At 42.2% G+C, this 23,981-nt stretch overlaps 1 protein-coding gene across 5 annotated transcripts in view; it reads right to left on the reverse strand.

Annotated features, from left to right (window-relative positions):
* Window positions 1-23,981, reverse strand: part of KHDRBS3 (KH RNA binding domain containing, signal transduction associated 3) — a 152,203-nt gene that overhangs the window by 29,466 nt on the left and 98,756 nt on the right. For 4 of the 5 annotated variants that reach the window (XR_009740737.1, XM_061438532.1, XM_061438534.1 and 1 more), the window contains 2 exons: window positions 21,483-21,678; window positions 2,630-2,712 (listed from right to left, as the gene is read on the reverse strand). Coding sequence is in view for 4 of the 5 variants with exons in the window: in XM_061438532.1 (XP_061294516.1) it covers window positions 2,630-2,712; window positions 21,483-21,678 (279 nt within the window). In the remaining variant the exon portion in view is untranslated. The remainder of the gene's footprint in view (window positions 1-2,629; window positions 2,713-21,482; window positions 21,679-23,981) is intronic. The other variant, XM_061438533.1, reaches the window with a different exon arrangement.

Here is a 23,981-nt window from a genome sequence, read left to right on the forward strand (position 1 = left end):
AAATCGAAGCCCCACCCCAGTACCTATAATGTGTGTTTAGACACAGGACCTTTAAAGAGGTGATGAAGTCGAAGGAGGCCTTCCATGGGCCCTCGGTCAATCTGACTGGTGTCACTGTAGAGAGGAAATCTGGGTACAAGGAGGCAGCAGGGGCATGTGCCCACAGAGAAGACATCGTGTGAGGACCAGCACAGCAGTGCCAGCCGCAAGTCAAGGAGGGAGCCTCAGAAGAGGCCAGATCTGCCAACACCCTGAGCTTAGACTTCCAGCCTCTGTGGCCCTGAGAAAATAAGGATCTGTTGTTTAAAACAGTCTGTGGCATTTTGTTATGGTAACTCTAGCAAACTAACACAGCTCCTGGAAACACTTCTTCATCCTATTCCGTAATGTAGCTGCTTCATCATGATTTACAGTAATTGCTGAAGAGGAAGACAGACAGACCGAGGTGCAAAGTCAAGCCCCTTAGCTTGTAAGATGCATGATCTTAGGCAAGTTTACCTAATTTTTATAAACCAGTCTTCTTTCTTTAAAAGGACTGATGCCTATTTCATAGGTTATGAGGATTAAATGAATATTCAGAGTACCTGACCAACAGCGATTTCTGCATTTTCCAGAACGTGCAATTCTCACACAGTTCTCTGCAGTCCTTCAAGTAAGATGAGTTGTAGCGCTGAAAAGATCATGACCAAGAAGGTGGCTGGGCTATCGGTAAGATGTTCCTTTTAAGTGAGTGTTCCTTGATGTTTAAAGGGCTTATAATATATAAGGTGCCATCTAACTGGTCTCTGCCTCCAGGCTCACCATCTGCTAACCTGGCCTCTACACGGCCTTTTGGTTAATTCTCCAAACCCAAGTGTGAACACACCACTCCCTAGCCAGCACCTCGTCGGCGGCTCCCTAGTGCTGCTGATGGTCTGGAGCCTGCACCCCAAACCTGGGAGGACACGGCCACCCCTCTCCCACCTCTTCTCTCCTGTGCATCACACCATGGAGCCCAGACAACACGCTCTGTGCCTGGCTTTGGGCAATGTCCTCTGGTGTCTGTACCTTCATGACTCCTACTAGCCCTTCACTTTCTCAGTGAAATGCCCCCTGTGTTCCCAATCAGACTCCAGCATTGTCTTAGCACTATTTTCTCTCAAACTCTCATGTGGTTACCATTTTACATTCCTTTTAAATATTTATATTTAATTCTAGCCTGTGAACTTTCCAAGGAGAGGGTCTCTGTCTCAATAATCTTTGTAATCCAACATTGAGCACAGTGCCTACATTTAAAACATGTAGTGGACATTTAATACATACTGGCTGAATAAATGACCACAGGAATGAACGCCTGTGATCAATCATATTACTATGTTATCACAGTTTAATACGGGCAGACTTCAAGCTCTCCAAGTCTGCTTCACACTCTGCATTAGCTATTTACTTCTCTGAACCTCGGTTTCATCATCCATATGACAGACGTGTTAACTCCTGTGCTGCCATTCAGATTAAACGAGACGTGTGAGTAAAGGGTTGTACTCCATGTATGATTCTTGACTAATTACTTAAACTTATGCTCTGCGCTTTTCTTCATCTATATAATGGGAACATAAAACTGCCGGACACTGATGGGAAAGAGTCTTGTCTGCTGTTTACTGTGTGCGAGTCACTCCAGGTGTGCCCAGACCTTCACGGGTACAAACACCATGCACGAGGCTTCCTGGAAAGAGGACCAGCTGGGAGTCAAAGCTTAAAGGCCACTTACTTGTGACACACTATACTGGAGAAAAACCTGGCATGAACAAAATGAGAAGAAAGTATATCTCTGCCCACCTCAGGACCCAAATGCCGATCTGCTTAAAGCTTGCCTTGCCCCACATGACTTCAGGAGTGAATTTATGCTTCATCAAAAAACCCATGGAGTCCATATTTATTGAAATTTATGCTTGATACAGCCAGCATTTTGGCTTGTGTATGTCTATCTTTGTCTTCCACTTAGAGTTTTAAGCATAAAGCAAGAGGCTTCTCAGGATTTAGGAAAAGATTCTGAACAGAACACACAGATTTCATATACTAATGAACATCAAAGTCTACTATGCCATGATTTTAAAGCTGTGTTCCCCCCTGATAACACTCATTTCTAAGTGAACACTTCTTCAGAAAACGAATCAGAACTAACTCATTTTTCACAAATGGAATCTGAAGTTGTTAGAAAACAAGAGCACTGTTGCTAAGAAGCAGAAATGATTTATGAACACTGAACAAAACTTCCGCCATTCCCATCCCCTGCGCTGATGAAGCAGGAAAGTCACACGCTTCTAAGATACTCTGGAGCTCCTGGACTCGAGAGCCACAGACCTGGCACACACTGTTCTTCCTTAGAATGTACTGAATGCTTAAGCTAAATTTTTAGAGAAAATAAAAGTTTCGAATTGTATTTTCCAAGACGCATTGCTTTAGCACTACAGTAAATTTGAGTGTAATACATGCTAGTTGGTAGGACAGACAGAGTTTCTCCGCTTAAAACAAAACAAAGGCCAAGTCAGATCATCCTCACTGGCCAATCGTCATCCTGTTCCCAGAGGGTATAAAATGTGGACAGCACAAGCATCTGCTATGGAGTCTGTTCAGAAAGAGTGACACTTACCTTTGGGTTGGGGCACTATAGCTGTTATCATAGGAATCATAACTCTGTTCATCATAAGCAGTGCCATATCCATCATCATAGTCCTAAAATACAACAGAAGGACAAAAAGTTCAGAGAAGTTTCTGGAAAGAAAGCAGCATTCTGCTTTCACTGAATCTTTATTAATTCAGCTACCATTGAACTCTATATCTAATTATAATGTAAAGAAAAATATAAAATTTTCGTATCAGTGAAAATGACAGAGTAAGAACCTCCAAAAATTCCCTCTGAAAAAGCAAAGAGAAACTGGCAAAAACTGTCAGAATGAACATTTTTAGAACTCTGGAAATTAACCACAGGCTTACAGAGATCTAGGGAGCATTTATTTTTAAAAATTGGCTGCATCTTGGAAAGAACGGTGAGCTCTGATGTTTTAAACCTGTTCTGTTCCCATCCCTGACCCCAGCTCTGTAGGAGCCCAAATCAATCAGGCAGGAAAGCAGCAGGCCTGAGGCCACTGGAGGGGGCAGGCAGGGTGGAGTGCCTTCCAAACCCCATTCCCAGAGGACTTGGAGCTCATCCAGGGCACAAGGCCTTCTCCCTGAGGATCTCTGAGAAAATAACTAGGGGCAACTGTTTATGATCTCAGCCACTTGAGGTGTGGAGGAAAACTGGTGCGAACACCAGGCTACAAGGAAAAGTAGAGGAACACAAGATCCACTGGGGCTTTGCAAGGCTCTGCCATAGTTCTGGAGTTAGATACCGTGTCATATAGCTGCCCAGGACAGACCTGAGAAGGTCCTGAGCGCTCTCCTCTGGCTGACCTTGAGGTTCAGCGTAAGAAGGAAAGTCAAGGCTAAGCCAGAGTTAGTTGTAAACTGCCTGGCTGAGTGTGGAAGAGATATTCCAACATGTACTCACAGACTCTTGGCAAAGATGAGGGACTTAGTTTCTAACCATTTGATAAAACCTCCGTCCAGTCATCAGCTGAGCACCATGGTAACAGAGAAGACACTTCCCTGGCAATGCAGGATAAATACCGACTTCACAATGTAAGTTTGGAAAAGTAACTAAAGTCCCAGCCCAAAATGCGGAGAATTTGATTCCCACATGGAAATATTATTTATTAAACATCTAGTTTTAAACAAACGACAATATGCAATGTACAGAGAAATGCAAAAGTACAGTCCGTAAACAAGGAAAAAAGTAGTCAATAGAAACTGTCCCTGCAGAAACTGAGACAGTGCACTTGCTAGACATAGATCAGTTATCTGAGATGAATTCAAGGAACTAAAAGATAGACTGCATGGAAAAAACTAAAGAAGGGTATGAGAACAATGCCTCACCAAAATAGAGAATATTAGTACAGAAATGAGTCCAAAGAAATTCCTGAAGTGCAAAGTATAACTCAAATGAAAATTTCACTAGTGAGGTTCAAGAGCAGTCAGTCTTTGTCATCTTAGTTATTAGTTTCTTAGACAGGCTAACAAAAGCAAAATAACCAAAAAATGCAGACTCCATCAAAATTAAAAACTTCTCTGTTAAACGACATTAGGAAGAAAGTGAAAAGACAATCCACAGTGTGGGAGAAAATATTTGCAAATCATACATCTGATAATGGTCGAGCATCAGAATAGATTGAACTGATGAAGAACGGTCATAGCTTAACAACAGAAAGACAATGCAACAAGAGCTAAAGCCGTCCTCCTGGTTCTACAGGGACATTCTGAGACACTGTGCAGATGTGATAACAAGTACACGATGGTTATTTCAAAGCTATTTTGGAAGTGAAAAACGTCCAAAGAAATGATCATTCTGTAAGATCAAACTGCTGCTCAATGACATTTATATCCATGGAAGTGTGAATCCTGCTCAACAACTGACTTCTAAGTTTCTGGGGGTAATCAATTACAGTGACTTTGCATTTACTGATATTTAGTTAACATTTAAAAGAGCCAGGATATAATCTAACTATTTTTAGAACATCAGTATTATCAATGATAATCAATTTAATGATTACCGCAGATCTCTTGGAGTGGAGAAATGTGGTCAAGGGGTAAGAGAAAAGATCTGGAGACAGATGGGCTTCTGTGTTTTATTGTCACTGATTTTAGACAAGATTTTAAAGTGATGACCGTGGTTATTCTCTTTGAAGAAGCATCTAAATACCATAACTCAATTTAATTTAGAAAAGCAAAACTATCTAAATAGCAAGTTAAATTATAATGCATTTAATTGTGTGAGACAAATATTAATTCATAGGGATGACACTGTCTTTGTAGGAGTAGGCTTATACAATTTGTACATGATCACCTGAGATTTTTTAATGTTTATTCACAAAGGAGAAATTGAGTATTTATTGAAGAGGTATGTGTTCAGAATTTTGAAAACAGATAAATATAAAAGGAATACTCATTAAATAATGGCAGAGGAAGAATAAAAGTCAAAAATATCCTGGGAACATACTGGAAAACCACAATGTCTCCTGCAGTAGCTGAAAGTGAGTTGCTAATATAGCTATGCTCTTGCAGTGACCAATGCAAGGAGGAGAAACATATCAGATAAGATTCAAACCAACAACAATACAAAACAAAAATTGAGATGATTTTAGTTTTAAGTAGCAAAATGAGATATTACAATTCTGGTGAATTAATAAATTCAGAAGTTAAGAAAGCAACTATCATTCTTAACAACAAAAAAAGTAATTTTTACTACATAAAAAAAATCAAAACCCCAAAACAACCCAACAACACTACCTCCTCCCTGTGGCCAGCACTCCTGCTGGACACCAGAGAGGAAAGGTGTGTCCTGGTCTAGTGAGGACTCTGGCAGAGGTGACAGGTGACTAAAGAGAGAACCATCAGGCAACACGCCAGCTGTTGTGGCAAAGGGAAGCATCGGGGTAGCACAGAACAACCCAAAAGGCAGAGGGGAATTAAGTGTCCCAGAGTGATGAAAGCAGAGAAAAGCAAAAGCAGCTGGGAAGATTTATTAAAAATCAGGCAGAATGAACAGCAGGTGCAAAACAATGGAGGTACAGTCATAAGACCCCTTCTCATCCAGGGTCAGGGGGGCATGCTGTGCTGCAAATGCAGGTGGGGAGCAATGAGCCTGAGATGCCCATATACAGACCACGTGTGGCCAAGGTACAGCGTGTGGGTTTAGATTTTGCACCTCAGGAATCTCTCCGGAAATGCTGTGGGCATGGAGGAGGAATCAATCTGGAGGGCTGGACGTGCAACTAGGTCACTGCCTTGAGTGTGTGGTTTGGCAAAATGTAGAGCTTACTGCTGCTTCAGTAATCCGTTAGCAGCTCTAAAAGAAAATGGCTTCAACCATGCAGAATTCTATGCTTATTTAAAGAATCAAGATTCTTTAAACTCCTGTAAATGACTACAATTTTCTTAACTGAAATGTAAAGTAACAGACTATTTTAAACTTAGTTATGTCATTCATTCCTTGCTCAATTATTCTGAGATAGTATTAATACAAGGCTCTGTGTGTGTCAGTCACTCAGTCATGTCTGATTCTTTCCAACCCCATGGACTATAGCCTGCCAGGCTCCTCCATCCATGGGATTCTCCAGGCAAGAATACTAGAGTGGGTTGCCATTCCCTTCATCAGGGGACCTACTTGACCCAGGGACTGAACCTGGGTCTTCCACATTGTAGGCTGATTCTTTACTATCTGACCCACCAGGGAAGCCCTAATACAGTGTTAGTTTATTTGAATTTTCAAATTGTTTAGGTCATGGAATAATTGACTTCCGTATTTAACATTGATGATTTAAAAAGATTAAAAATGCAACTCTCACAAGATTTCTTTCATGATGATTTCACAGCTGGATTTGTCCATGGTTGTGTAGCCTCTTCCATTACAAGCATTATTTGTTCAATGGACAGGACTTGAAAAATACAGGGAAAGCATGAAGCAGATTGTAACCGACAAAAGGAAGACAAATGAGTGTGAACATGGATAAATGTGGCTTCTGGGAGGGAGTGGAGTGGATTCTTGTTGATACCTGCTATTTTATTGCAAGACAGAGATGAGATCATTGGCTGAGAAACAGCAGAGTGGTCAGCCAGCAAAGGATCAACAAATGGTTAAAATGAGGAAGGAGCTCAAAGCTGTAACTACTGAGCCCATGGGCCCTGGAGCCTGTGTTCCACACGAGAGAAGCGACTGCAAGAAGCCCACACGCCACAACCAGAGAGGAGTCCCGACTAGCCGCAACTAGAGAAAGCCCAAGCGCAGCAACACAGACCCAGAAAACCGAGAGTAAATAATTTTTTTTTTAAGTGAACAAAGATGGACAAGAAATAAAAGTATATTGATAAACATTCTTGCAGCATTCAAGAGACTTGTCAAGATCCACTCCTGCACTTTCATCTTTGATAAGGAAGACGTCTAAATGGAGCTGACAGGGCAACCTGGACACTAGGTAGGCGTCAGGGGGGCCACAGTAGCCAAAACATGTTCTAACACAGGTAAAGATCCTTCATCTGCCATTCCCAACCTGAAAACCACAGACATACGACCTGATACCAAGAAATCTTACTTTGAAGAGAAAAGATGTTCTAGGATAAAGGAAACAGCATGACCTATTTAATTCTATTTCTGTCACAAGTAAAATCAAGCATAAAATTTAAGATGGGAAAAACCATTTTAAACAGAGAATTTACAAAAGTGATTTAAAAATCATGTTTAGGTTCTGGGTCCTTTCAAAAGGAGACAATTATGCTAACTATACACCACTTCACTATAATTAGGGTGAAACCTGGTCATTTCAAAATGTACAAAGTTTTCATATAAAACAGTGTTAAAAGATTTAAATTTAGGCTTATGATTATTTTGAGTTTATCAAACACACACATTAGCTAAGAATAGTCTTTTGAAAAATTCATTTTTGCTGAAGTTCTGAATAATAGTAATATCCTTGTTGAGTATCACCAATGACCGTGAACACATCACATAGCCAAGTTATTTTTTAATTAAGGACAAAAATCACAATTTTAACAACAACTCTAAATAAGAATCTGTCCCCTATAATCATTTAAATAAGACATCATTAATTCAACAATCAAGCTGTACCCCCACGTGTTGATCTATGGCTGTGAGGAATACATTACATACTTCCAGACTCGCACACCCCCTCACCACAGTCTCTGGAGTCTGACACCTATGTTTTGACCCCAGCTCTGCCTCTGATCTGGCTGTGTGGCTTTAGGCCATCACCTGCCCTCCTACCACCTCAATTTTTTTTTTTTTAACTTCATAATTTTCATCCCAATTTAGTTTTATTTTATTTTTATTTATGTTTTTTTTTTACTTTTTATTTATTTTTTTAAATTTTATTTTATTTAACTTTACAATATTGTATTGGTTTTGCCATATATCAAAATGAATCTGCCACAGGTATACATATGTCCACATCAATTTTGCAATCTTAATTCATCCCCTGGCTGTTTCCAGGGGTTGGGGAGAAACTAACCCAAGAAATATACATGAAGGCTGTCTGGCACAGCTCTTGTCCAATAAACCTGGTTCCAGTTTACTGACGACTAATTCCTGTTAACACTCTCAAGCTATTAGGCCAGAGAAACATCAGAGCTACCAACCAGGTAGCTTTCTTTTGGTGAATGTGATAAATTCTTAAAATATTGTCTAAACTGTGATGTCTACATCTTGACTCTGCAAACACGAGTATTAACTACTGCTGTGATTTTTAGATAGAAGAGTGGCTGACCAAGAGTAGTTGTAATTCTATCCACATCTGGCCACAGCTTTCAAAAACAGGTCTCCATCAATTATTCATAGAATGTCTTCCCTCCTCTGTTTGTCTCTCACTGAGATAGAGCTAGATTTATTTAGATTTGACAAGGAATACAATGTAATATAATACAGAAAATAACAAAGAGGTTAACTCAGAAATTCCACAAAGGAAAGAGAAAACTGTAAATAGAAAATTAAACCAAATATCCCACAAAGATGAGAAAAGGGGGTAACTCAATTTTATTAAGCCCACATTATGTACCTCTGCTAAGGATTTTTATGTGGGTTTTTCCATTTTCCCCGGGAGGCTGACATCTGTTGAATGCCTACTGCTCTGAGCCCTTGGGGAGACTGTATTGAACAAACAGAATAAAACAAGCACCTCTGTCCTCAGGCAGCTTCCATTCCAGAGGGGAACATAACACACCTCAGTCCTCAGGGACACAGGGAGAGAGCGGGGATGCTGGAGATCTCGGAGAGGGGCCAGGAGTCCTCACAGAAAAGACTACAAATGCGAAAGAAGTGAGAAGCCGCTTATGTGGATTTTTGATTTTGCTGGTGGTGCTACTGGTACTTCCAGCAGAAGGAAGGGCAGATGGAAAGGTCAATGTGGGGTGAGCCAGGGAGGGAAGCGCAGGAGCCATGTCTCAGGGGGCCTTTGGGGCTTCAAGTGAGGTGCCACTGGAGGCTCTGGTGCCTCATGCGATCTTCAGGGCTGTCCAGGTTTTTATCTATTTCACTGATTTAACTTCCAATACACTATTTCTTCCCTTATCTGAGTCTAACCTGGAACTAAAACCATCTCATTATTCTTTATATTTTTCAATTCTAGAGTATCTGTTTTCTATATTTTCCAATTCTCTGCTTAAATCATCAATTTTATCTTTTCAATTCCATGATTATAAAGAACATAAAGTTTGTGTCTGCTTTATGAATCTATTATGGTCTGTTTTTACTGGTTCCTCATCTTGTGTGCCTATAATTTTTGATTAATTGCAATTATATATGAAGAACGAGAGAAATACCTGAAGGCCCACACTGTTGTGTTTCTCTAGAGAGAATTACACTTGCTCTTGGCACAGGACAGGAGGAGTCGCAGTCCCAGCTTTACCGCACCCCACACAGGGCCATGACGACAAGCAGCCTTCCTCTGGGAGGACAGCTTTTCTGGGTTCCCATTCAAAGTTGAGGGGATTTATCAGCCTCCTACACCCAAACTTGGGGGGCCGTGGACTCCAACTACTTAACCCTCTCAAACTCTGGATTTCTTCTGAGGCTCAATTCAGCTTCTCAGCTACCTCTGCAGGAACTGGGAGACGCCCTCACAGCCTTTCTCAACCAGGGTTCCACCAGAGTGTGAAGCCAGCTGCCCACAGCGTCCACTGTGTATGAAGTGGGCTCACTACTCTCCTAAGCAGAGCAGCGGTTGTTGGTACCACCCCCACAAAGCTAAGGAAATAATCATGCATGTCATTTTCTATGTTCTGCTATTCAGACGAGGAACCCCAATTCCTATCAAATATCCAATGTATCTGATTATTACCCATATCGTCCACTAGAAATGCAGTCTCCCTGAGAACAGGGGCTTCACTGACCTTGTCTACTAGTGTCCCCAGGGCCTGGTATAAGAAAGACTTCAGTAAACACTTCCTGAATGGTGACTGACTGGTAGGGAAGGGTTTACATGAGTTCTCTCATTCTTCCACGGGTCATGGCTTGACTGGCCAGGAGAGAGGCCCCAGGTGCCTCCGATCCCATGCTGGAAGGGGAAAGGGCTCCTGACCCACCAAGACATATGCCTGATTCATAGTGCAGAGGTTGCTCCACAATGAAAACATCCCTGTCAGAATTTCATACGGTTAGTATTACGATTACTCCTTGCTCAGTTTGTAGACTTACCCAGAAACCTTCAGATTATCATCTAGTCTAATAGTAGAGGGACCAGATGTGCTCGAGGTTTGTTCAGCTTGAACAAATCTGCTTGATGAAAGACGTGCTGTTCTGTTATAAACAAGAGTATCTGGTCTGTCTAGTACAATGTTTTTAATACACAAACTGATCATGTTTTCAACTTTTTATTCATGTATAATGTAAGCCATACGAAGGCACACACCCCAGGTGCACAGGTCAGTGAGCACAGCTGTGTAATCAGCACACAGATCAAGAAAGGGAACATCTCGGCCCCCGGACGCTCCCCTTGGGCTCATCCTCAGTTACTACCTCCCGCCAGAAGGAACGCCATCCCGACTTTCAACACCGCTGGTGAGGTTTACTTGCTTTTGAGCTTCATAAAGATGGAATCAGGGTGGCAACCCCTCTGTGCCTGTTTCTTTCAATCAGCTTCATGCTCATGAGATCCATCCATTGTGCTGCAGGCAGCAACCACTGGTTCCTTCTCGCGGCCTGAAAGCTTGCCTATATGGTTGTACTATCACGTCCTTATCCACCCTAGTTGTAAATGCTTTTTCAGTTTTGCCTACACACCTCTTACATAAGCCTTATGAGTCTCTTTTGTGGTTCCCAGAGCAGAGCCGCTGTGCTTTGGGAAGAAGGCCTGTTTTTAGCTTTAACATGTGGTACCAAACCACCAAACCCTTTTCCAACATAGATGTATGGACTGACATTCCCATAGCAGTGGGTAAGAATTCCTACAGCACCCCATTCCAGTTAACACTTATTGTTTTAACTTTAATCTTCCTGGTGGGTGTGAATAGCACTGAATAGTTCCTAACAGTCCGATGTGATAAGCACTAATATTTCCATTTACAGATTAGGAATTGAAGTATAAAGTAGTTAAGCAACTTGCTTAAGGTCACACAGCAATTAAAGGCACAGCAAGGAATTAAAACTAGTCAGTCTGGTTCCCAACCTTGTTTTTAACCACTGTGATACACTGCCTGACTCCATACTGAGGGTCAGACCCTGTACCCTGATGAACTCCCCCAGATAATGTCGCACTATGAGGATATCTCTAGATGTCCCCCTAAATACTCATGTAAGTCAACTGCAGGTGTTCTTATCCTGAAGAGTCACTGTGCTTTGTTCCCATGTCAAGAAATCAAACACTGATTACTCACTTGATGAGGGGCTCTGTGGATAAAAAGGCATGGCCCTATCATCAGCTTAAAATAATGGGAAAACTGACAAGTAAAGGAGTGACCATATCACTCCAAGGTGATACCCTAACTAGGATGTGCACACATGGATCCAAACAATAGAGAGGGAGCCCCTGGCGCACACAGGGGATTGTGGGAGGCTTCAACGGGTCCTCTGTAGACTAGCATCTACTTGCAGGCAGGACTGAGCTCTACGCAAGCTGATTAAAGGCTCAAGAAAACAATAACACTAAGATGGCAGGTTCCTGTAGGAAATCCATTGTAACCGAGGACTAATCGAGTGCCTCAGGACTGACCCGCCTGAGGACTAGGATGCATCCATCGTGCTCGCTCAGATAACCTTCCTCACTAGGGAGGCAGGATCTGCTTTCCAGGCCTCAGAGACACTATCATTTCAGAGTCCTCTGCTCCATGAACAAAGCACTTTTCTGGGGTTGTTTTTGCTTAAAGTAAGAAGGAAAAACAAAATCCCTTCATATTCATAAGTTTAAAATCTGAAATTATTTCCTAAAGTATTGCATTTCTAAAATAGGTCAACTTTTCAAGCAGTTTAGGAAAGAGACAGACTTGTGAAGCACCTGATAGACATTTCAAGTAAATTGCACACTGCACTTACTCTTGCTTCTGGTAAAATGGAGATAAAAAAATTATAGAACCTTCATCTTTTTATCTAAAATAAAAAGGTGTCCCTAGGCTTTTCAATTCACATTTAAAATGCATTTTCATAAATAACCTTTTCACAATCTGCACTGTTTTAATTAAATTTTTCGCTATGGAAAACAAGATAATTGAAGCAGTTTAGACATTAGTTAACTGTCAAAAAATTATACCAGCAGTCACTGCAACGGGAAGATTTGCGTCAGTACAACTCTCATTGTACTCAAACTCCCAGACTAGTCACATAATTAAAACTTCAGGTGAGCTCTCAGAAGAATGAGGAATGTTCCTTCACTGAGTCTTTAAACAAAAGCTATATTAAAGAATGACATGTACATTTTAAAGACATATTTGGTTTTTCCCTAAAGGCTTTCACTGATGTTCCTCGTTGACTAAACTTCAGAAGGGTTTATTCTTCGGGCAGATGGAGAAACAGTGTTCCCTGTGGTGCCATTTTACAGACAAAGACACTGTCTATGTGGTGTTTTCTGGAGACAAGTTTCTTCCTCTATAGCTTTAATGAGCCTGATCGAGGGACAGGCAGAAAGGGTGGCCTGCATGCACAACACAGTGAGGTTTCTCCCATTCAAACTGTCTCTATGACACTTCAAACCTGGGTTAGGTTGACCAATGTCAGAAGCCCCATGAGGAAATACTAGTTGCAGAAGAACTAGTGACACCAGTAACTTAGTCATAGACTGCTTGCTCTAGTAAGTCTCATGTAACAACCTTTATATCTGAAGTGATGAAATAATTTCCCATTCATTTGATAATTTCTCTGTTTGCAAATACAGAGTTTTAAATTAGATGGAACTGGCTTGTCCAGGAAGCACTGGGTCTTGGCTAAGAGTGTGGCTCTCAAGCCAGACGGCCCGGCTTTACATTACAGCTCTGCCCTGACCAGTGGCATGCCACTAGGAAGTGTTAACTCATGGTGGTGTTTTCTGGATATGACAGATCCATGCAAAGAGCTGAGAAACGTGCTTGTGAGGAAGTAAGGGCATGTGGGTTTTATTACTAACTAGAAGTGTGATTTGGGAAAACTTAGCTATCTTCTCTAAACTGCCTGGAGATCACTTCATGGGGATGAAGTGAGGACTAAATAAGATGATATAGGGTACAGTGCCCAGCAGACTAACACATTCTGTAAATACCCAACAAATGGCAGCTTCCTTTTCTTCCATCAACTCTAGAAGTTGAAGGGTACTGTTTTTCTGTCGTTACTGAATCAGAAAAATACTAGAAGACAGAAGAGTACTATTCTGTACTTCTCTGATGGTTTCCAAGTAAAACCATCTGCTTCAGGTACTGTCCTTCTAAACATATAATAAATTAAAGCAGTAACTTCTGACCTGAAGACTGAAGTTGATGAGCTCACAAAGAAGCATCTAGAAAGCTCGGGAGCTTCTGCAGTCAGTAAGACAGGCCATGGACGTGGAAGGTCCATGGCTAGGGAGGTGCTGACACACAGTTATGACTGGGTCGCCAGCTCTGGTGCTTCTACTCTTTCCTCATTTATTTTCTCCTTCTTGATAGGTCATAACATTACACAAGTTAGAATACTGGGAATAAAAGCTTCAGAGTCCGGGTTAGGGAACCTGGGATTGACTCTCAGTTCACCCCTTTTCCAGCCCACAGGCCATGGGACAGGTGCCTGTCCTGGCACAGTGCCGGCCAGGATGCCTTTCTTTCCTACTGTCCGGGTGAGGACTCCACTTGGCAGCGCTGTGGGGCCTGGGGCAGCAGCGTGCCCCACCGCACATCGAATCGTCCATGGAGAGGGCCTGACCAGAGGGTCTGCAGGGAAGAGGGCCGGGTGCTATGGTCAGACAGACCTGGCTCTGCTACTCCCTATACCCCTGCAGCTTCGAGGAGCCTATGTCTCCTCCTCTCATACACGCAAATCCCTTCACGTGCCAGCCACCCTGCACTGTGCTCAAGCTGGCGCTGCCATGCCAGATGGGGTGGTTTGAGGACAATTCCACATTCTGTTCAGTAAACATCATACAGCTGCGTAATCAGAGCATATCAAGTACCTGAAAGAGCTTTCATAGTCTGATGAACTCATATACCTTCATCGAGAACGCTCCACCGTACGTATGTTTAAAGGTGATTAACCCATCAGCTCAGGCTCAAAAGCTTAGACTGATCACACAACATTAAGATAGCAAGGGATGTTAGTGAACGGTAAATACTTATGAATAGATGGCTGACACAATCATAATGAAATGAGGGAAAAAATTATATGATTAAAATTTCTAAGACAATTTTAGTTTATGTATCTTGAGAGGTGAGCTTGCATTTGAAAAAAGATCTTCATTTTTAAAATTACTTTTTAAAGTTTGTTTCAGAATTCAAAAGATTCATAGCCACTCACCTTTTGTTTATTTCTCTCATTAGAATGCTTGCTTTGCTTATTCTGTGACCCTCTTTTCAGTATCAAGATTTCCATTTGATGAAAATACAGTTTCTTATTAAAAGAACATGTTTAGGGTGACAGTGGAAAGCAAGTCAGTTTCAGAAAACAATCAATTAACAGAATTTTAAAGTTGGAAAAGAGGTTAGAACAGCATCTGGTCCATCCTGCTGATTTACAGGTAAAATACCATCACCTGCATTTTGCAGATGAAGAAACTAAGAAGGTTAGTTTACATAAAAATAGTGATGTAGACAATAAGGAGAATTAGAAACTGAGTATTTTACATCTCAGAATAATATTCTTTTAATTAAACTGCACTCTCATATTTATTAGTTCACTGAATGTTTGCTACAATTGGCTTTATTTCATGACGTATGTTAACAGCGTGCATGACACATGGAATGACAGTTAGCTGGCCTTGGTAAAAGTCGTCCTCATATGTTTATTTAGTAGCTCCAAAATGTCAGGCCTCGTGATAGGCTCTGGGCAAACTAACGTTTTAAAAAATGATGTAGTTCTTCCCTAAAGAAATCCAGCCTATGGGGGACAAAGACAAGTAAGTTGCCTCTGAGGCAGGTTTCAGGGCACCCAGGATGCTGCTTCCTGTGCCTGATGAGGACCAGGAAGGCTTCAAGACTGAAGAATAAACAGTAACGAGAACTGGTAGGGACAGAACAAGAAAAGGCATTCGAAGGGAACCAAGAGCATGTACAAAGCCACACACTTCAAGTCCTGCTATGTTTAAGGAACTGCAATGCAGGGATCTATGGACCTAAAATGATAACGTGGGAAGGGCAGGGGGTTAAAAGATGCTGTTGAGAAAGTCTCAGACACCACTCAAAAGAATCTCAACTTTATCCTCCTAAATTTATAAACTAGTTCTCACGCTCCAGGGATGGTCGAGCAGTAGTATCAATCAGGCTTTAGATACCAGAAAGTATAGACTAGGAGTAATATGAGAAACACATTATTTAAGGGAAGGACCCAGGGGGAGGGAAGGACCACAAGCAAAGCTCAGGCAATGACAATTGTCTGTCTGTCCGTCTGTCCATCCATCTCAACAACCAGCGTTTACTGAGGGAGCACTATATGTGAGGTGGTAGGAACAAGAATAACACAGATTTAAGGTTTGTGTGAAGTCAGACATGACAAAACATACAGCTAACTGCTAGGTGTGGAAGGTGCGGGCTCTTTGAGAGGACATCATCACAGCTAGACGCGGGAGGTGGACGAGAATGCTTCCTGAGATGCAGGAGGACCGGCGTCTCCCCTGAAGTGGCTGTGATGGAGGTGACCTGGAGCTCAGTTCCTCATGGGGAAGTGAGCTGTGTCTACTGTGTGAACGCAGGGAACGAAGACGGATGCACGCGATCCTGGGCGCTCGGTTCCCTCAACCTGGGCCCTGGGGGCTGCACCTCAGCCTCCACCGAGCTGTGGGTGCTGTGGGGAGGAACAGGAAGGGACTCTATAGAGAGTCAGAGGGGTGGCCACTAACCAGCGATTGTCAGGTGACAGGATGGAAATGCACAAGACTTCAGAGACAGTAAATAAAGCGACCACACTGACTGTCTGGGGAACAGTCGGCCCTCAGTAGCCACGAGGGGCTGGTTCCAGGACCCTCTCAGATCCAAAACCCACAGGTGCTCAAGCTCCTATATAAGATGGTACAGTATCTGCATATCTACCAACCCCACCCTTGTACCTTAAATCATCTCTGGATTATTTATAATACCTAATGCAATGTATTGCCTGCATGTGGCAAATTCAAGTTTTACTTCAATTTAAAAAATTTCTGAAATAAAAAAATTCTTTTTTCCATTAGTAGTTGGTTGAACGCACAGATGCCAAACCTGTAGATATGGAGGGCCCTCTGTACTTTGTGCTTTCTTTGTATGTGGAGCCTAAAACAATTCATCAAAATGGATTTCGCTTTAGAGATTCATATGTAAATTGGACTCTGCCAGGAAGCATCAAACATGTCCTTTTGTGTAATGACACCAACATTTTGAATTGTTAAAGTGTTCTCATTGAATAGATTCTGGGTTATACTAATTATTTGTCGCTTATTTAATTATTTGGACATAAATAATGAATCAATGTCATTTTGGGAAAAAGATTCTTCTTGTCCTCAAAAAAGAGATGAGAAGTTACTGTAATTACGTCTGATTTTACTAAGTTAAAAGTGGAGCAGAAAGCCCCAATTTATACTCAAATGGTTGAAAACACATCCATTACTCATTTTCTTCCTTTTTGGAAAAAAACTAACTATGTTGAATTGCACTGCATCCTTTAAGTTATTCTTAGAAGACCAGTGTTCACGGAGATGGTTAACCTCTGCTATTCACACGGCCACTGTGAGTTCTACATGCTTTAGTGATAATACTGTTCTCACCATCAGATTTATTTGCTAACAGAGGCTCTTCTCAATGACACATGCTCAGGGAATATTTGTGACGGTGACTCTGATGAAGAACAGTTGGCTCAGATGACATTATAATCAAATATCTTCACCAACTCACTTTGAGAAAAATCAGTCGAATTTCAATAGGCACATTTCAACAAGAAAAACTTTTGCATTACCAGGCTTTCTTGCTTGGCCTAAGAGGAAACACTTTTATAGTGCGCATACTATTATGCCCACTTTTATAATGGGTCATTATTTAATAAAAATAATTTCAACATATATCATAAATTGAGTTTTTCTTGGGCCTAATACTGCACTGGAATACCTTCATTTTAGTACACATAATCTGAAGAACATTGAGTATTCTAAGGACTGACATATATAGTTTCTCAAAAAAAGCACCAGTTGTGGCAGGATTAAAAGAACAGGTTTCATCTCTTCTTTGTTTAAATAGGCAACTGATAGGACTTCTTTGCATCTTTTATTCTGGAAATAATGGCCTTAGATACTAAATGTTAAATGAAAATTAAAATAAATAAACCAAATGGGTCAGATATAACCAGCAAGTTCTATACAAAAAGATTTGTTACCACAAACATATTTCAAGTAAATCATTAAAAATTACATTTTTGAGTTCTAAAGGAATGACAAGCCTTTTTTAAAGATACAGATGCTCAGAAATTCCTAAAGTGAAAATGCCGGTTCAATTTTTTGCCAATACATATGATAATGCCTTATTTTTTTTTTTAAGTCCTAACCCCATCCCGTCCGTCTTAATGGGCTTCAGTTTCCATTGCCCTACTTAAGGCAGCTTATAACCAGAGAATGATTACACTGAAGGGACCACAGAGTGACCTGATCTCCCTCACTGCACCTCCGAGGGGAGCAGTATGCGGGGCCTGCGGCACTTTCCTGAAAGATGAGCGGACCTGACCCTGCCAGCTCGTAGAGCCTGGTCTCAATCCGGCACCGGCTGCTCAAGACAGAACACAGGCCCTGAGTCGTGGATCCCCGTCTGTGCCCTCTCTCCACCCTGTGACTTGGGAAAAGATACAACTCCCCACACCTTAAGTTCTCACAACAGGACCACAATACCTCTGAGTGGCTGTGAGAACAAGATGGCACAACATGTAAGATGGTACCTCATGGACAGCAGTTTCTCATTAAATGTTACATCCTTCTTGAAAGTTCATTCTTACACTCAGATCAGATTTATAATACGTGATTCTATGATTTTCAGGAGTTATACAGAATCAGCCTTCCACCTCTGTAATCTGCAATTGCCCTCCTAACTCTAGAAGACGAGAATGATGAAGGGATGATCTTTTCCCAAATGCCAGCTATCATACTCTTCCTATGGGATGATTAGAGCAATTGGCTTGGAAAAGATCAATGGCAACCTTCATTAGGAAAACTTACCAGGTCTCTGTGCAGCATTGTCTAGTCCAGTAAATACTCACTAAGAGCTTACGATGTGCCAGTGAGACTACAGACTGACAAAGATACATGGTGCTTTTCCTGAAAAGTCTACTATTGTCTGAGAAACATACATATACTGAGTGAAGACTGCACAATGCTGCTAACAAGTTAGATATAAACTGCTAAGTGATGAAAATCAACATAGCACACAGGAGGAGTTTGGGGTGGGTCCTCCACAGTTGGCAATTAAAAAAAAAAACTCAGTCTTGAGAATATTGATATTAACTAAGGACTAACTATGTGCTGGCCATCATACTAGGTGTTGAGAATATAAATGATATTCTGATGCTGAAGCTGAAACTCCAATACTTTGGCCACCTAATGCAAAGAACAGACTCACTGGAAAAGACCCTGGTGCAGGGAAAGATTGAAGGCAGGAGGAGAAGGTGACAACAGAGGATGAGATGGTAGGATAGCATCACTGACTCAATGGGCATGAGTCTGAGCAAGCTCTGGAAGACAGTGAAGGACAGGGAAGCCTGGTGTGCTACAGTCCATGGGGTCACAAAGAGTGACTCAGTCACGACTGACTGACTGAACTGAACTCAGAATACAAAGGTGTGAACAGGGTGTGTGTGTGTTGGGGCAGGGGGGTTCTACTTTCATGGGATTTAGAGTCTAATTTATTATTATTCCATCAATGGAGTAATTATTTTAGTATATTCTAAGGAGACCACTTTCAACTTTCCCACTTGTCACAAGAATGAATAACCACTTGGGAGGTTACAGAATCCAGCTTTTCTAAGTTGGATATTCTGTAGCATACCCACCCGATCAAAAATCCTAGAAATTAGCAAACAAACAAACAAAATACTTTTCCCTTTTCCATGCTGCAAAGCTAAGCAGCCAGTGTGAGTAACCTGTAGAATCTCAAAAGGTTAAGACCAATGGCCAATTATATTCAGGACCACCACTGTAGCCCTCTGCTCTCTGAAGGCCCTGCTGTGGTCAGGCTGCAGGAGGCAGGCCCTGGGTGGGAAATGCAGGCTCGGGAATTACACTGAGTGTCTGGGGAGAGCCAGGCATGAAGTGTGGGCTCACCCGATGAAGGCTCCATCCTCCTTCAGAGCCTCCACCCTCGTCTGCTCCTGAAAGGACACGTGGGTTCCTCTGGGGAAGCCACTATCCCCTCCCTGTTGCAGTGGATGGGAGCAGGGGTTATTAAGAGGATATCTTGCAAATCAATTGTTTTAGTGCTTTTCTCATCATTTATCAATAAATGGCAGAGTTAAGCTTAGAAAACCAAGTGCCTTGAATTTCTCTTCCTTTTGCTCCCCTAAACTTTAAACTTTCAAGAAATTTATACTTGTATTCATCTAATTTCTCTCAAGACCCATTAGAGTAAACACTGAGACACAGAACACGTGCGTCTGGTTCACACTATGGGAATTCGATCCACCCCGTTGAGTGGAAAGATGAATTAATGTATGCAAAGAAGGCACCAGGTCTTTCTGAAACAGGCAGATTGTGAAGCCAGCAAAGCTAAGTCCTTTCCTGACTCATCCCATGCTTATGGCGCAGGGAGGCCAGGATCCACACACCGGCCTGATGATGATGAAGATGCCACCCAGCACGTCTACAGCAGCCAAGCCTATGAGAACTCCAGGGAAGCTGAGGTGGAAAAGAGAAGACACCAGGCTACCTCAAAGGAATTTCACAACATTTGCTTCCTTTCACAACAGTCTCTGCTACCCTCACAAGACTCAACCCTTGTGGATGAGTCTGAGGCCCAACTGCCAGTTTGGTAAGAAGACGAGTAAACAGGAGCACGTCCAACTGTAAGGAACACAGAGACAAGACAGAGACCTGCCCTTCCCCAGCTGAAGAGCCCAGTGGTGAAACTGTCCACATGGGATTTATGTTTAAAATATACTTCACTGAGCTCCCGGTGTGCCCTCTCTGCTGAGTGTGAGGGGGCAAAGCTCTCGTCCCTGACCCCCAGCACCCAGTCCAGCCGGGAGGCTATGGGGACACCTAGCAGGTAGGCTCCAGTAAGAGCTGACCCAAGTCTGCAAGGGCAGACAGGAAACGCTCAGAGGATAGAGAGGAGCTCTTGAGGCAGAGACCACTGCACAAGCAGAGCTCTGGAAGCCTAAGAGGACTCAGCACACTTAAGGAATTACCAGAAGTTCAGGATGACCAGGACAAGGGCTCAGGTCTTTCCAGTGGCTGCAGATGACATGGAAGAAGTTGTCTGTGGCCCAGGGATTACGTCAGACTTCCAGAAACTGTGCAAAGAGGTGCTGAGCTCCAAGCAGGAGACCTCCACTAAGGGAATCATGAAAACCTAGTGCTCTGGGCACTGCAGGACTGGCACTGCTTCCCTTTCTTTGACAACACTTGATATACTCTTCCTTTAATATTAACACTTTAATGACTAATATGACACATCTATCCAGTACTTATTTTCCTCCTTTATGTTAAAATAGAAAGTCATAGAAAGAATCCCAGGGGTTCTGTATTCTTGTTAAAGAATCCACTGCTCCCACCCCCTGCTGCCCATTTTCCATGGATGTATTTTCTTTCTCTTATGTTAAGTAAGTCTGTGGACCGTATCAAAGAATTACTGAATGATAAAGGGAAAAACTGATTTGCATTAATTAAAAAAAACTAGAAACTTTTATTTTCTTCACTGAAAAAGAATTTCCACTAAAAATCCATATTCAGTAGCAGAGTCTAAGAGGAAACACTTAAGGGTAAAAACAGCTTGTTATAGGCAGGCAATTCTTTTTTAAATGACTGAATCACTCAGAGGCAACCTGTAGTGGATGACCACCATGTCACATGCCTGTGTGACGGCCTGACAGCACGTCTCCTTGGTCCTAGTCTTGAGCCTCCCCACCACCAAAATTCACCTTCATAGTTATTTGACAAAGGAGGTTATTTCTTTCACACTTTCTGTGTCTCTGATACCAAGTATTTATTTAGCACTCAGTAAATGCTAAAGAGCTCAATTTAAGCAGGGTGAGGGATACTGGTCACCACGCCTGATACTGTATCATAGACCATCAGAGCACCTTCACTTACATAGTCTCCATAGGTCTCCTGCGTCGGGGGCGGCGGTGGAGGTCTGTACCCAGTTGGGGGCACTCCTCGTGCTCTGGGAGTGAGCAGTCCTCTTCCGCGACTTACTGGCCCTCGGGTGGAGAGGACGCCCCTGGAAGCCGGCGTCCCCCGTGGTACCCCGACTCCCACTGGCCGGGCTGAGACTCCTCCCCTGCCCCTGCAAGCAAGAGGGTCACATTAGCAATTTGCATGGTGTTCTCCAGCATTCCAGTGTTCACATGTACTAATACCTCATGAAAATCAATGTTCCATAAATCTGTAAAAAGAAATAAGGACACTATATGCAAAGAAAACACTAAAGCAAGTCAGGAACAGATTATCTACCTAAAGAAAGGAACTTCAATCATTCAGGCACCTAGTCCAGTGAAAATAAACATGGTAACATCAAAGAAGCCCCAGCGTCGGTTTCTGTTTGGGACCCAGAACAGGAAGCTGACATCTGGGGAGGCTGCATCCCCTGGGACCATCACACCCCACCAGAGTCTCAGCCAGTCCTCACTCCAACACTGCGACATGGGCCTTATGGCTCGTCTGTGGACAAGAAAACAGAGCCCCACAGGGATCTTAAGGCTGTCTGAGAACACACAGACGGCAAACCCAGGACCAAAATACACACCAGATCCCGTGAGAGAGGGAATAAAATGGACTTTCTCAAATAACATATCTACTAGATAGGATGGAAAGCATAGTTCTTAAGTGAAATAAACATATATTTTCTGAAGAAGAATGCAACATATTCATGTATTTCTAACATAAAATATGAGACTTCAAGTCAAGAGAAGAAGGAAAGAGGCAGCTAAAACCTGAGCAAGCGTGCAAGTCCCATGAAGAAATGAGGACAGATATTTGACTCCACTGGAAAATACAGGCCCAGCCAGGCCTACCTCCTGTGGACAACGTCTTGCAAACAAGAAGAACCGAGCAGCTGATGGGGCTGCCTGTACACCAGTTCTCTCCTTCTTTAGTTTGATTGGGATAGTAAATACACAGCTGAAAATGCAAATTCCACAAACAACAGAGAAAATTAATGAAACCAAAAGCTGGCTCTTTGAAAGAATCAATAAAATTAATAAACATCTAGACAGGCTAAACAAGGAAAGACAACAATATCAGAAATGAAAGAGGGCGTCACACTACTGACCTCAAGGACATTAAAGATAAAAACAGGAAGATTATGAACAACTCTAGGCCCACATATTTGTTAACTTAGATGAATTGGACTAATTCCTCGAAATACACAAATGACCAAGAAGAGAACTAAATAATCTTATGTTTATTAAAGAAATTTAATTGATAATAATCTTTCAAAAAAGAAAGCATCAGATCCAGAGGATTCACTGGCAAAACCCATCAAATATTGAGAAGAAATTATATCAGTCTTCCACATTCTCTACCAGGAAGTAAAATCAGAGGGAACTTCTCCCAACACATTCCCTGCGGCTGGTCCTTGGAAATGCCTCCTGAAAATTACTTCTGCATTACAGGCTGGGCCTGGCCTGAGCCACCAGGGACGATGGAAGTGGCCGGCCCCAACCTGGCCTTGAGCCCTCATAGGGACCTATCACAGGAGGTGTCTCCCAAGATATTTTTTTCTAAGTCCACCTGTGGGAGTCACGACTGGCCAAGGTGTTGGGAGACAGAGAGGCTGAGAAGGGTGACAAGGCTGGGCTACGTGGTCTCTGACCTCCCTAGGAAGAGATGTGTGGTCCAAGGAGAAACAAAAGACATTAAGGATATTATAAAATGGAAATAAAAACTTATAAATCAGTATCTCCCATGAACAAAGATGCAAAAATCCTCGAAAATAAAGTAAGATTTATTCTAAGTATGCAAGCCTGCTTCAACTGGTAGCTCAGCTGGTAAAGAAACTGCCTGCAATGCAGGAGACCTGGGTTCAATCCCTGGGTTGTGAAGATCCCCTGGAGGAGGGAATGGCTACCCACTTCAGTATTCTGGCCTGGAGAATTCCATGGACTGTATAGTCCATGGGGTTGCAAAAAGCTGGACACAACTGAGTTACTTTCATCGAAGGTTGCTTCAACATTAATGAGAATCAATGTGATCCATCCATCACACCAAGAAGGCTTAAGAAGAAAAATCTTAAGATCATATAAAGAAGAAGCAGCATTCAATGAAATACAAGGTCATTCATGATTTTAAAAATCTCACCAAATGGAGATACATTCACTCAAGTTAAAAAAGCACACCTACAAAAAACCTATAACTAATGACACATCAAATGGTGAGAGACTGAATGCTTCCCCTTAAGATTAGGAAGGAGGCATGATGTCCAGCCTTACCATTCCTATTGTACTAGAAGTCCTACCTAACTCAATGAGGCACAAAAAGGAAAAAAAACTTTCAAGATTGTGGAGGAAGAAACAAAACTTTGTTTGCAGGTGACATCATTTCTCTGTAAAAGTTTCCAAAGAACCAACCAGATCAAGATAAAAAAAAAGC

Source organism: Bos javanicus, chromosome 14, assembly GCF_032452875.1.
Source record: "Bos javanicus breed banteng chromosome 14, ARS-OSU_banteng_1.0, whole genome shotgun sequence".
In the NCBI taxonomy this organism is placed as follows: domain Eukaryota; kingdom Metazoa; phylum Chordata; class Mammalia; order Artiodactyla; family Bovidae; genus Bos; species Bos javanicus.